The 15017-nt window shown below is 37.4% G+C and overlaps 1 protein-coding gene and 1 long non-coding RNA gene across 3 annotated transcripts in view; one reads left to right on the forward strand and one right to left on the reverse strand.

Annotated features, from left to right (window-relative positions):
• Positions 1-15017, forward strand: part of LOC136035005 (uncharacterized) — a 77426-nt gene that overhangs the window by 61147 nt on the left and 1262 nt on the right. The window lies entirely within an intron of this gene.
• The window catches only part of LOC136035003 (uncharacterized), a 74140-nt gene continuing 73027 nt past the window's right edge, over positions 13905-15017 (reverse strand). The window contains exon 2 of one of the 2 annotated variants that reach the window (XM_065716576.1): positions 13905-14750. In XM_065716576.1, the coding sequence (XP_065572648.1) occupies positions 14379-14750 (372 nt within the window). In that variant the 3' untranslated portion in view covers positions 13905-14378. The remainder of the gene's footprint in view (positions 14751-15017) is intronic. The other variant, XR_010619312.1, reaches the window with a different exon arrangement.

Below are 15017 nucleotides of genomic sequence, written 5' to 3' on the forward strand. Positions count from 1 at the left end.
CATACCCGTTATATAGCCGAGCCTAAAACAAAGGGGATATTCCATGTTTTTTGTAGTTTTACAGGAGGCGAATGTGTAGCTTTGAAGCTTTCCTACCTTTATAAAAAAAAATATGAAAGTACAACTCCTGTTAAACGTAGGGATTATCTTTTTTCTGAAACTTCTTTTTCTTGAAATATAATTTCCAAAAAAAACAACAAACAAATGTCATTTTTTATTCTTATAGATTTTTACCTAATACCCGTTTTATCGCCGAGCCCAAAAAAAGAGGATATTCTATGTTTTCTATTATTTTACAGAAGGCAAAAATAAAGCTTTTACTCATTTCTTCTTTTATGGCTTTTCTACTTCTTCAGAAAGTAGACAATTTCCCTTCTTTATATAACTGACAAGTGTCCGTAACACCTAGCCAATTAGGTGAGGTTGCAATGTTTCTCCAAAGTACTTTTACAATCGGAGTTCATTTCACGACCATCACAAGATATTAAGCCCTGTTTTACATCACGGATGGGGAATTATGCTGTAATTTCCAGGATTTTTGTTTTCTTTTTTTCGGTGGGGAGCCTATAATTTTGTGTTTTGGGAAGGGGGCTGGACATTTTTCCTGGCATTCATAGAACAGTATACACTAAGGTTATTTTCTGTTTTATGCCTGTCTTCCGGCGGGATCCTTGGTTAATGAAAGTATAGATACTGTTGAATGGCGTAACTATGCTTTTACTATTTTTTTTCTTGATACAAAATTATCCATAATTCCCTGTCATTTTTTTTCGCCGTGTTTGTCTTATGATTGCGCTTAAAACGAATGGGGATACCCCGGATTTTCGTATTTTAAATGGGGGTTAGGTGGCAAAATATGGCTTTTATGCTTTTTTCTTTTCATTTTTTCTGCTTTTACTTAAAATAACAGCAAACTATGAAAATATTATTTCTAAAGGCTGAGGAGGATTTGTTATTGATTTCTAGAAGAGTTTCCCGGAATAGTCGTGGGCAGTGATGGTAGTTTGGGGCATTGGGTGATATTTGCGTCTCCTGCCCCCACATCTTAGTGGATTGACGTCATTGGTTACAGAAACTGTTTGAACAATCGTACATCAGACAGCAAGATGTGTGAAAAATTTATTTGGATCCCACTTTTTAGTGTCACAATGAAATAGCCAAGGCCGTATCTAGGAGGCAGGGGGTTTGGCCCCTCGTAATGTTTGTTCAACTCGTAAGAACGTAACAGAAATGCATCTAAACAAGTATTTGTTGCAGTTTTTAAAGTTTTTCTTATAAACCCCCTCTCCCCGAAAAAATATCACTCTCGAACGAAAATCCTGGATACGGCCCTGGAAATAGCTAAGGGCACCAAAATGAATACTCGTATGAAAACAGGGGATTTTCTACAATTGTTCTATTAGTTGTTATACAATTCTTACGATTTTTTTTAAGTTTCTCCTTGTTACCTCACTGAATTATGAAAAAAAAAAACTTTTCCTGTTTACAAAAAAGCCAAACTGAATTATTGTACCTTCCAATTTACCTGCATCTTATTGTCGAGTACTACAACAATCATTAGGGCAGTACAACCGTTTGCTGTTGAACAAATCTAGGCTACTGGGAGTGTCAAAATTAAGCAAAAAAAGCGATATTTTGGAGTAAGAAGAACAAAAGGAATCGATTGGTGTCCCAATAGTCAATTATTGGGATAAATAAAACAAAATAGAATAGCCTAAGTGGAGTTTCTAAGAATATAATCGTGTATGTAAGTCAATAACTAATATTTTGAAGTGTTTAATCCTGAACGATTTTAATAATATACATAGTAATACACAGTTTAGATTTTTAGCTGCTCATAGCATATACATTTTTTTTCAGTTCCTATTTAATGATAAGATGTTAGGGTTATATTCTTGCATAATCTTAATCATTAACTCACCATTTTTTTTTCTCAGTTTACTCCAAATTAATGTCAGTGTTTGTGTTTTGCTACAGTATTTAGGAGAGTTACACTTTCTAGAGCTCCGTTATATATAATTTTTCTCATTTTCTGCATATTTTTAACAAACATTCTTTATTCTTTAACTTGGCTCCCGCGAAATGTTAAAACTAAATGTAAAAATTGGAAAAAACGTCCTTTTTCGTACACTTGATTTAATTAGAATTGGAACTAATTATATTTATAAGCTACTATTAACTTTTTATAACTATATATTAAATTATTATAACTATTCCAGGTATTTGCAACGTATTAATATGAAAAATGTTCTAATTTTAATTGAAGAAAACTTCCTTTTTCGTGCACTTAATTTTATTCAGCTCTTTAACAATGGGCACGTCCAATGTTTTACCTTGTTTTCACAAGAGGTCGAAAATAAGGTTTTTATAATCTTATTCTCTTTTTCTGTTGTTTTAATTCAAAGTGAATTTATGTTTGTTACTGCTCACTGGCTTCCAATTAAAGACTGGGCTGATAACCTTGGCCCCATTGAGGCTTGAAAAACAAAACTATGATATACTTCATATTTTTTGTAGGAATGGCAGTCACGGATGTGGTTATGAATACTGATTATGGGAACCAATAATATGTTGGTTAAGGCTTACCTCCTCTACGAAACATACAATTTTGCATCAAGCCTACAGTTGCAATTTACACCGAAAGTTTAAGACACTTACATCATTGGATTCATTCATCTCAAACCAAGCATCACCAAGCCAACATTATACTATTACAACCAGTATCAACTCACCCCGTAACCGCCCAAAATTATGGTTTTATTAATTCTTTCTTTGGATAATAATCTAAACTTTCTTAAAAGATAAAAACTGTTTCCTTTTTCTCAAGTTTTTCACCCCTTTTCGATTTAGTTTTTTCGATAAAAAAATGCAAGAGAAATTTTGAAACTTTATTCTGTAAATATATTACCGTGAATGCCCAAAATCTCTTAATATCGACATTCATCGGTGAATGTCGACATTCTTTTTTTTTTGCTTGGATTCAAATTTTCGGATTTCTTCTGAGTGAATTAGCTTTGCGAGTCAGCTTCTTCAGTTTTACGCAAGCTATCGTGCTAAAAGTTAGGTTATGTTAATTTAGGTTCGATTAGGCTAAATTTGGTTATAAATTACAGAAATGAGTTAAAAACCTGGCTCAATCTAACCTAACCTGTTATTGTCAAACCTTGCGTTAAACTGAAAAAATTGACTGGCAACGCTGACTAAATCCAAGAAGAAAATTTCGGACATCCACCAGTGAATGTCGACATTCACGAACTTCGGACATTCATGGTAACAAATAGACAAACTTGAATCTCAGTGATTGAATAATAGTAAAAGAGCCGTCTCAAAATAAATTATTATGTAAAAAAAATCAAAAACTTGAACTGTAGACAAAATGAACTTTAAGGGGGTGGTAATATATACATCGCAAGTAAGTTAACACATTAAGAGTTTCAAATGACATATCACGCTGTAGTTTTTACCATGCCTGTTTTACCCTCCACCCTAAAGAAGGGTATGTCTAAACTTTTTCATGATTTGAAATTGATTCCTAAATTTGCAGAATTTTTAAAAACGAGAGCTTTACAGAAAACATATAAGTCAAAACGAGGAAACACGATTATTTTTACTACTACTACTAACAACTCAATGCAGTGTCAAACCGCCCGAGGCCAACACAGCTGCGCACGCTCCTTCTTTATCCTAATCTACTTAGACCCTCACTCTTTGCACCCTCTCAAGAGGTTCCAATTTCCGTAAAAACCTTCCTTACGACTTCCCCCGTCCAATTCGGGGACGGTCTGCTTTTCATTTGGCCCTAGATGGTCGGCCAAAAAGGACCATATTTGGCAATCTGTCATCCTTCATCCGCTGAACCTGTCGTTGCTATCTTAACCTTTCTCCCGTTATAGCCTTAAAAAGCGGGGCGCTACAGCCCTAACATGATTAGGACCAGACAAGTTCTTAAGGGCTCCAAAGAAAATAAAAGATTAATTTATAAGACTTTCATTAGTCTTTTATTGTTATTGAAGTGAGTAAATTTTAGAATACACTTTTAATTCTATCAGAACCACAAGTAAGATCAGTTTTCAGTAAAGGGCTAGTTTTTCAGAATTCTAAAAATTCAGGAAAATATTAATAAACAAGTTCTACTTCACATCCATATTAAACTTACCCTAAAAAGTCAGGAATGTTCTCAAAAAAGAGTTTAAGGGGTTTATTTTCTTTGGGATCTTCGAAAATTAAAGATAAAAACATTGGTGTCTGTGAAATTCTCTTTCGTAATAAATTTTTATTAGTAAGATTAGTCAAATAACGGTTTCAGTTTCTGAGCCAGGTTCAAATGGTCTCACTAGATATTAATTATTTTTTTCTAAACGTGTTTTGAGCCTTTTGTTACTATGGCTGCAGTTTGATTTTTGTTAGGTTTCTAAAAGGGCTGAGAGCGGCATTAAAAAGTAGGGATCGTAACCTCTAGTTACTTGTTTTTGACCATGCATATTTGTATGATATGATAGGAGAAAAGAGGGCAGGCTATTTGTTGCAGTTTTGGATTTAAAAGGGGCGTTTGATGGAGCGGATAGAAGTTTAATGATAGATTCGTTGTTAGCATAAGGGTTACCAAGCGTATTTGTTAAGATTAAAGCATTTATGTATAGTATAGTTAAGATTGTAGTACGGATAGACAAGGATTTCTCTAGGGTTATTAGGAGTAGACTTGGTGTTAAGCCGAGGTGTACAATTTCCCCAAGGCTTATTTCATTGTATATAAATGGTTTTGAAAAATATTTGATAGGCAGAGGCGCCCCAATAATTAAGATTTCAGGTGGAAGCATTATGGCATTACTTTCGGCGGATGACATAGCATTAGTAGTGGAAAGTAAAGAACATTTGCAACAACTGCTAGATCTAGCATCTTCTTATTTTAGGAATAAGAGACTTGCATTAAACATAAAGAAGTCGGTGTTAATGGTTTTTAGAAAAAGTGAAAACAAATAGATTCGCAGTGTCAGTTTACGTATGAAGGTAGGACACTAGACTATGTAGATGAATTTCAGTACTTAGGTGGAAGGCTTTTGTCAGATGGGAAATGGAAGAAACATCTCAAAATGTTAGAAAGTAAGGGAAATAGACTACTAGGAATGTTAAGTAAAAGTATTATTATGGAAATTAAGGATGTAGGACTGCTAAAGTGTGTTTTTGATGCTAGGGTTAGATGGGCTTTGCATTACGGGTCGGAGCTTTGGGTTAAATATTGGGAAAGGGTGTCATCGATAGAAGATAACAGGCTAGTTAAACATCATTTTTAATGATGCTTCAAGATAAGAGGAAGGATTCGTGGCCAAATCAGGTGAAGAATATACTAGACCATGCAGGGCTAGGCAATTGCTGGAATGAGGGAAAGGGATAGGAGAGATGGTAGGGACTGTATTTAAGTTAGTTACTACTAGGCTAGAATCTCAGGAAGTTCAGGTTTGGCAAGCTGAGAAGACCACCTCGCCGTCCCTTGGGATATATGCGGATGCCAAGGAGAACTGGGGCGAAGAAATTTATCTAAAAATGGGATTGGCTCCGGAAGATTTGAAATGGGTAATGTATGTAAGTAATGGGCAATTTTATGCCTCTTGGAGGACGTGGAAATATTTAGGGAAAAATAGATTGGGGATGGTCTTTGCAGTTGCCCTATATGTGGAGAGATAGCTGAGTCTTTGCATCATTCATTAGGGGATTGTAGGGAGTTGAGGGAGTTGCACTTCGAAATATTTGGCGTGGAGGTCGGGGGAGAGATTGGATTTTGGAAATTTTGAGAAGTAGGTGTTACTCAAGCATAAATATTATTGAAAAGTCCGTCCGGGTAGGTATGAGGTATCGTAAAGATTTTCTTAAATAATTAGTTTTAGTGTCTTTTCAGTCTATGTTTTGTTGCTGTGTTTTTTCGCTTGTTTTGTGCATGTCACCATGGCCCAATTCGGCTTTTGCGTGAATAAGTCTATTTATCAATCTGTCTATGCTTTCCTTGCTTTCTTGTATTTCTGCTTTAGAAATAGCATCAAAGAAAGTCACTTTTAATGCCATTTGACACTTTATGATGGAATTATCGATACGAACTTACAAAGAGCAAATAGATATTATCAAGAATTTTAAAATGAGCCGTCGAACATTTACCTGTGATGTTTCAGTTGCCTACTACTTCTGCTAATCAGCCAGCGATTTATGAAACCTACTAAAGGGGATGGGAGGGTGAGTATACAAGAGGGAGAATTTTAAACTCAGATTTAAGGTTTTAGACTATGGAGATATGACGGTACTCATTTCATGCTTCCTATCCTTTTCATTCCAGATATGACACTAAAAAAGAGTGCTATATTGATCTTATTGACGGTGTTATCAGGAAGAATTTATAAAAAAAAACACATAGCTTTTAGGTGGGACATTAAACAACTTCCTAAGATGTTGCAAAGGCATGCTAGTTATGTCACTTAGGAGACGACTCCATAAAATTATTAATGAGGTTGGGAGGGGAAAATATACGCGAGGGGAGGGGGGTTATAAACCTCAAAAATAAGGTATTCAATTTGGAGATAATGATGATAGTGACCTTTTAGTTCTTCTTAGACTTTCCATTCCAGAAATAGCATTCAAATTGCATTTTTTGGGTGCCATATTTAAACAACTCTCTATGATGTTCCAGTGCCCCGCTAGAGGTGATGAAAAAAAATAGAACACATCAATACTACCAATGTGAAAAAGAGATTTTCTTATTAATGAGCTTAGGAGGGGGGATATCCATGAGGAGTGATTGTAAACCTCACAGGTAATGTACCCAACTATAGAGATTATGATAGTACCCTTTTAATTCTTCCCAGTCTTTCCATTCTAGAAATGATACCCAAAGTGCATTATTTGGGTGGCATATTTGAACAACTCTTTATGATGTTCCAGTGTCCTGCTAGCAGCGAAGAAAAAAAGAAGAAAAAAAGAGAACAGATCAATACTACTCATGCAAATCAAGAGATTTTCTTATTAAAGAGGTTGGGAGGGGAGAATATACACGAGAAGCGATTGTAAGCCTCACAGGGGAGGTATTCAAATATTAAGATCGTGATAGTACCATTTTAATTCTTCCCCGTTCTTTCTATTCTAGAAATTACACCCAAAATGTACTTTTTGGGTGCCATATTCAAACAACTCTCTATGATGTTCCAGTGTCCCACGAGCGGCAAAGAAAAAAAAATGAGAAAACATCAGCGCTACTCATGCAAAAAATGTTTTTTCATTAAAGGCAGCGAAGAAAAAAAGAAAAAAGAGAGGGCACATTGGAGCTACCCTTATTAAAAAATATTTCTTATTAATGAGGTTGGGAGGGAAGAAAGTATACGAGGGCCGATTGTAAACCACAGAGGTAAGGTATCCAACTGTGGAGATTGTGATAGTATCCTTTTAATTCCTCCCAGTCTTTCCATTCTAGGAATGACACCCAAAGTTCACTTTTTGCGTGCCATATTTAAACAACTCTCTGTGATCTTCCAGTGTCCCGCTAGCAGCGAAGAAGAAAAAAATGAGAACACATCAGAGCTACCCATGCAAAAAAGATGTTTTCTCATTAATGAGGTTCGGAAGGGAAAATGTACACGAGGGGTGATTGTAAACCTCACAGGTAAGGTATCCAACTATGGAGATTGTGACAGTACCCTTTTAGTCCAGGACTTTTAGCTCAAAAAAGGGTCGAACCCGGACAAAATTGCAATATAAACGAAAATGGTACCAAAATGATCAGAAAAAAATTCTGTGCAACATACTAAAAGTCCCCATAAATCCGAGTGGGGCGAGTACCCGAAAAACAGGGGAAAAGGGGGAAATGCGGGGGAAAATGGGAAAAATGCCGAACATGCCCAGAAAATAGTTTAAAGTGAGTTTTCTGGGGTTTTCACATACGCTGATTACGAAATTGACATCTAAAATTCAGTATAGAAAAAGAGTACTACGGAAAACGGGGGAACAGGGGAAAGAGGGGAGAAAAGAGAAGAATACAGGGTAGGGGTAGAAAGCGGTTTGGAAGATATTTTCTGGGGTATTCCTATCTGGTGATTATGAAATTGAGATATAAAATGATATACAAAAATCGATCAACATAAAACGGGGAAATGGGGGGGGGAGGGAGGGGAAAAAGTAAAATATACAGGGTAGGGGTAGAAAGCATGTGGAAATGTGTTTTCTAGGGTTTTTCTATCTGCTGATTATAAAATTGACATCTAAAACAAAGTTCGAGAACAAATACAGGAGATCTATAGAGGTTCGGCTACCCCATAGGTTCGGAAAAGGCAAAAAAAAAAATTCGAGAAAGAAATACGGAAAAATACTGAAATTACATTATTCCGTATTCCTCGCCGTTATCGACAAGCGCGTGGGTTCGTCAACATAATCCTGTTCTAATTCGACATCCAGTAAGAGAAGCAAGGTAGACTAGTCCCCGCGGAGTTCCAGTGCCGACGACAAAACCTATCCTGATATGCTCCCATACCTCGCAGCTGCGGGGCATAATCTTTATGCCAAGTCAGTTCCTCTTTTTCTTCAGATGATGCAGGAACTTGAAGCATCGAATCCACAGCTCTTCGAACAGTTTGCAAGCGGCAAGTTTATTGCCCGACGAAGTGATCGTTTTTGGGCTGGATTGGCTCCAGACCTCGTCATCGAGACAGTCCTGATGAGGAGCTTAAAAACAGATGGAGGGCTGACAAGAGGAAAAGGGATGACTGAGCTTCAGAGAAACATATGGACAATGTCTATGCCAGTACTCGCTTCAGTGAATGATCTAATGCAGAAACTGACGGGTCTAGAGTACAGTTCTAGTGAACAGCACGTTACTGCAACCGCAGCACGAATACAGAGAGATACTAAGGATCTACTGACGTTTCTTGAATTCCTTCTAGAGAACTCTCCTTTCACTAGTTCCACAGAGCTTAGAAGTATAGGTTCCGGGCTGATTGCCCATAAAGGCGTCAATGCAGAGGATGCTAAAGCTGTAGGTGAGCTGATCCTCCAGCGCATGGATGGCCAATCCGTCGAAAGTTTTTCATTCAGGAAGAAAGACAAAGTCGTTACACTGGCATCCGATGGGAACATTAGGATAGATGGCGAGATTTTGCATATCGATCCTGCACTGCTTTTTCAACGTCTTTCGACTGCTACCCATACATCTGAAAATGACATGGCAGAAACTCTACGTTACGAACTGTGGAGTTATCCGCCCGCTTTGTTTGAGAATCCTGGCATAATGCGTCAGCCAGACAAACCTGCACTAGCGAAAGCAATATGGAAAGAAGCGAACACGGACTCGATTCACCACCTGCCAGTGTCAGATCGTGTCACTGTAGTTGACGGAGGTTGGCTGCTTCAGCAAGTACCTTGGAAGATTGTTGATACTTATGATTCAATCTGTGACAGCTATGTTAGTTTCGTTATTCGACGCTGTACCTCCCCTACTGTTGTCTTCGATGGATACAGCGCTGGTCCAACCACGAAAGATGCTACGCACAACCGACGGTGTAAGGGAAGCCAGCATCAAGTGATCGATTTCAGTTTAGGGATGAAGCTCCAGAAAAAGAAGGAAGAGTTTTTGAGCAACTCTCAGAACAAACAGCGAATTATAAGCTACATCGGGGAAAAACTCAGAGCCAAAGGATTTGAAGTCGTCCATGCGAAGGACGATGCTGACTATCTAATCGTGAAGACTGCCGTAACGAAAGCAGAAAACTCTAAAACAATAGTTCTTGGCAACGACACTGACCTTCTGATTCTACTCTTGTATCACCTCCCGCCTAATGCAAAAACACTTTACTTCGAATCGTCAACGAACGCAAAAGAAGCGATAACACGGTTCTGGTGCCTCAACGAAGTGCAAAAAAAAATGGGAGAAGTATCCAGGCTGCTTCTGGTAGGGCACGCACTCTTGGGATGTGACACGACCTCACGAGTTTTCGGACTTGGAAAGCAAGCTGTGCTACCTCTTTTGAAGAAGAGCGAAGTGTTCAGAAAAAAATGCAAAGTGTTTCTGGATGAATCATCGTCCAAAGATGAAATTGTGAAAGCGGGTGAATATCTTCTCCTCAGCTTGTATAAAGCACGACCAAACGAAGATCTCACTAAGCTGCGACATCGAATTTTCTTGGAAAAAGTTTCTTCGTCTAATACTACGGCGTTTGTTAAGCCTGAAAGGCTTCCGCCAACCAAAGCTGCAGCTTCATTCCACTCCCAGCGAGTGCGCCTCCAGGTATCCCGTTGGAAAGGGGAACCAGCTGACCTCGACCCGGCTGACTGGGGTTGGGTCCTCAGAGACCATAAATACTCACCTGTGATGACCCATTTGCTGCCCGCACCTCAGACTCTTTTGAGTGTCGTGAGATGCAACTGTAAGACAGGCTGCGAGAACTCGCGATGCAACTGCAAGAAAAATGGATTAGCGTGTACGTTCGCGTGCGGAGAATGTCAGGGTATCAACTGTTTGAACAGGGACAACGAGATTGTCGAAGACGAGGAGCTCGACTAGTGATATCAATGCTGTGTTTTTCAAGTCAACTATACTGCCTTCGAAAGTGCAAATTTTACATATAATAGCCATTTTATATATAACTGCCAAGCGGTTGTTTTCTTTATGTTTAGTAATTCAAATGGTTGTAAGAAATGTCTGTGATTCAAGAAAGTACAAGTTTGATACTTAAGCGAGTTATTTTGTCCATAGGCCTACTTATTAGCCATTAGCAGCTGGCTCAGGAGTCAGGCCTCCCTTCCCCTTTTCCGTTGTTTCCTCCAGTTTTGTTCGGTTTTCATGGTTCTCGTTTTCTTTCCTTCATTTTAGGGGTCAGTTTCGTGATCAGCAGATAGAAAAACCCCAGAAAACACATTTCCACATGCTTTCTACCCCTACCCTGTATATTTCCCTTTTCCCCTCCCCCCCCCATTTCCCCGTTTTATGTTAATCGATTTTTTTATATCATTTTATTTCTCAATTTCGTAATCACCAGATAGGAATACCCCAGAAAATATCTTTCAAACCGCTTTCTACCCCTACCCTGTATTCTTCTCTTTTCTCCCCTCTTTCCCCTGTTCCCCCGTTTTCCGTGGTACTCTTTTTCTATACTGAATTTTAGATGTCAATTTAGTAATCAGCGTATGTGAAAACCCCCAGAAAACTCACTTTAAACTATTTTCTGGGCATGTTCGGCATTTTTCCCATTTTCCCCCGCATTTCCCCCTTTTCCCCTGTTTTTCGGGTACTCGCCCCACTCGGATTTATGGGGACTTTTAGTATGTTGTACAGAATTTTTTTCTGATCATTTTGGTACCATTTTCGTTTATATTGCAATTTTGTCCGGGTCAAACCCTAAAAGTCCTGGACTATTTCAAATCTTCCCAGTCTTTCCATTCTAGAAATGACACCCAAAGTGCACTTTATGGGTGCCATATTTTAATAATTCTTTATGATGTTCCAGTATCTCGCTAACGGTGAAGGAAAGCAGAAAAAAAGAACACATCAGTACTGCCCATGCAAAAAGAGACTTTTTTATTCATGAGGCTGGGAGGGGAGAACATAAACGAGGGGGATTGTACACCTCACAGGTGTGATACTCAACTATGGAGATTATTATAGTTCCCTTTTAATTCTTCCTAGTATTTCCATTCTAGAAATGACACCCAAAGTGTACTTTTTCGATGCCATATTTAAACAACTCTCTATGATGTTCCAATGTCCCGCTAGCGGTGAAGAAACATAAAAGAAGAAAAGAGAAGACATCGATATAAAAAAATATTGCATATAAAAATCGATAGAAAATGATATTTTCTCATTAATGAGGTTGGGAGGGAAGAACATATATGAGGGGGGATTGTAAACCTCACAGATAAGGTATTCAACTATGGAGATTATGATAGTAGCCTTTTAATTCTTCCCAGTCTTCCCTTCAAGAAATGATACCCGAAGTGCACTTTTTGGGGGCCATATTTTAAGAATTCCATATGATATTTCAGTGTCCCGCTGGTGGTATAGAAAAAAGAAGAAAAAAAACTAGGACACATAAGTACTACCCATGCAAAGAAAGTGGTTTTCTTAGTTGTTCAAGGCAGGAGCTGCAACCTTACTGAATAGCGTTTCCAACAATGGCGATTTCAATGGTGTACGTTTCATCTCCATCTGAAACTATTTTCGAAAGATTTATTGCCCCTTTTCAAAATTCGTGCAAATTTGTTTCTTCACTAACTTTCTAATTTAAATATTAATCGAAATAATAGTTACAATTCCTGAATCAGCTAAAACTGGCAAATTTTGACCACAAGTTAGTATTTTTTTAAAGCATATTGCAAACTTTTGGTCACTATGGGCGTTAGTTCACTCTTTACTAGGTTGCAGCTACTGCTGCAACCATGATACGATACAAGCTGTAGAGAAGGTAATGCAATGATAAAATTTTAAAGACAACCGCTAACAAAAAAAAAAAAGAAAAAAAAGAACAATCTAGCCATAATGGGGATCCCCAGTGAAACAAAACAATGTAAAAGTATGTAAAGCTGAAATGTTTAGTTTTCTTTTTAATTCACTATCTTCAAATTTTGTTATTATATTACCTTCTTTATCGTTTGTTTGATGGAAAGGCCTGGTAGTCTTTGTCGTTGTGTTTGATATAAGACAGGATTAATTTTTATCGTGAAATGGCTTTCAAGAACAAAAATCATCAAAATTGCATTCCTAGTCCTTTGTCTTTGAGACGGTCAGCCACCGCTGAGAATGGTTCAATCATACAACCGCTGAACGTGTGTTCAATCATCTTCAGTTAGGCTTTAATCAACCTTTCAATCTTGATCAGAACTCACTTTCAATTTAGTTTTTCCATTCAATTTGTAAAGTTTCTGCTTTGAAGTATCTGTTAAATGCATTATAACACTGAACCGGCCTTCTTGCATTGACCTTGGTTGTCTTGAAGTGGAAAAAAAATATAATAGGAAACGTTGGTCTGAGCAGTGGTACAAAAAATTCTACATTAGAGTTTTTATTGGGGAGAGGGGGCTGGAGTGGACCGTGAGACTGAGAGAAGGAGTCGGTGGAAGGGGGAGGAGTTGCTGGAGTTGTACTTTGATGGTAGCTGTTGTCCTGGAGGTGTTTGGAAGAGCTTGATTGTTTCTATCGTTTATGAGTTTAAGACTACTCAATGAATGTTTATATAGTTAATAGATACGGGTTAGCAAAAAGTAAATTTTGTCTCTAGCCTAGTCATTTACATTTGTAATGATTTATATTTTGTTCATTTTGTTAAATAGAAATCAAAAAGGGTATAAAAAATGACTAGGGGAAGTTCATTAGAATGAAAAAAGAGAGTTTTGACATTTTGCTGAAGTTAGTTAGTTCGTCACAAAACAGAGAAGGACATAAGTGAGGAAACTCGCTTAGGAAACTGTAACTCGGAAACTTTTCATCACATTAAGGTACCAAACAAAGCGTTGGGAACCTATAAGAATGTGCGATTTTCCATGAAGGGTCATAAAAAAAACTAACGAAAAACAAACCAACATCACTTAACTTCAAAATGCTTAAAGCTTCTATGACCCTCCTCACTCCCCAACTAGGAAAGAGTAGTCCCTAGTTGTCCTAACACCAATATAGCTTAGACAAAAATCTGATTAATTTTCCACAAAAGAATATAACGAAAAAGTAGCATAACAAAAAAATCTTATCAATGATTAATTTATTTAGCGTAACTGGAAAAATAGGATAGTATAAGCGTCTGATCTCCTTTCCTGACGGAAAAAAATACGAAGCTTAAAAAAATTTCAAGTGTCGCCAGACACTAGATGGCGGTTATAGTCTTTTTTTGTCTACAGTAGCACCAGTTTCCACTTTTAATTTACCCTAACTCTTTGGTACCAAGCTTCGGGTTTGGGTTGGGAACACTTGAAAATCATGTAGCAATGGCTCCCCACACATTGTAACTCATCATTATGGAAACCTGCTCACCAATTATCGAAGTATTAAAAGAAAACATTCAGTCATGTATCTATTTTTTCTTTATTATATTTATATTTGCAACATAATAAATACATTGAAAAAATCACAATGTAAACTAAATGCATGGGCAAACAAGGTAATATTTTTTTTTACAATATTTTATGATACAGCAAAATCAGATTTAATAACTTTTGAATTGAACAGTAAAAATAGGAAAATTATTAATAATCATGAATTGGGTTCCCATTGAGGTAAATGGTGAGAAAAACTTAACAGCATCTTGATTTTAAGGGATTTCACAGCGTGGAGACTTTTCATTTGGATGAGTCGGGAAAATCATTGGTGTAATGGGGAGGGGTTCGATACAGCGTTGCCGATTATAACCTGAATTGTTCAAATAATTTCAGTTAGGTGAAGTCGTTGATGATGAAGCTGGAAAGGGTGACTGACGTTGATACGTTTCAAAACGCAATCCTTCTCTTGTCAAAGTGCACATTTCTGCTTCAAAGAGTGTGTCATTTATAATTTTTTCAGCAAAACGTTTCTGATCCGGACGTAACTTTTTTAATTTCATAGCCCAACTTTGAGCTACGATATCCTCCTCTGTCAGAGGTCGCTTAAAGTACTCTGTTGCTAATCCGGCTAGTTGTTCGGTGGCATCTGGCTGACCTTTTCTTTTCTTTTTCTGTGGAGACACGGCTGGTCTAGGATTCATTGATTCCGCTGTGTTTGCAATAAACACTTGAGTTTTCGAGTCTTCATCAGGAAACGGTTCCTGCAATAAATGGGAAATGAAGAATCAATGTAAAAAGTAGGGATTGTATTTAGCAATATTTAATTATGTTAATTTATTTATTTGGATCGTAACTGTAAGAAAGATACTTTTTGCCTTTCTTTTTAGGTTCTGAAATTTAGAACAGGATGGAAACAGATTGCAAAGGAATCTGAATACTAATTTCACAAATAGGGATCTAACCACACGAAACCATCAAGATGGCCTAGATTTTTTCCCTTACACATACTTTAGTTTTATCAAAAGCTA

This window comes from Artemia franciscana, chromosome 13 (assembly GCF_032884065.1).
Source record: "Artemia franciscana chromosome 13, ASM3288406v1, whole genome shotgun sequence".
NCBI lineage: Eukaryota > Metazoa > Arthropoda > Branchiopoda > Anostraca > Artemiidae > Artemia > Artemia franciscana.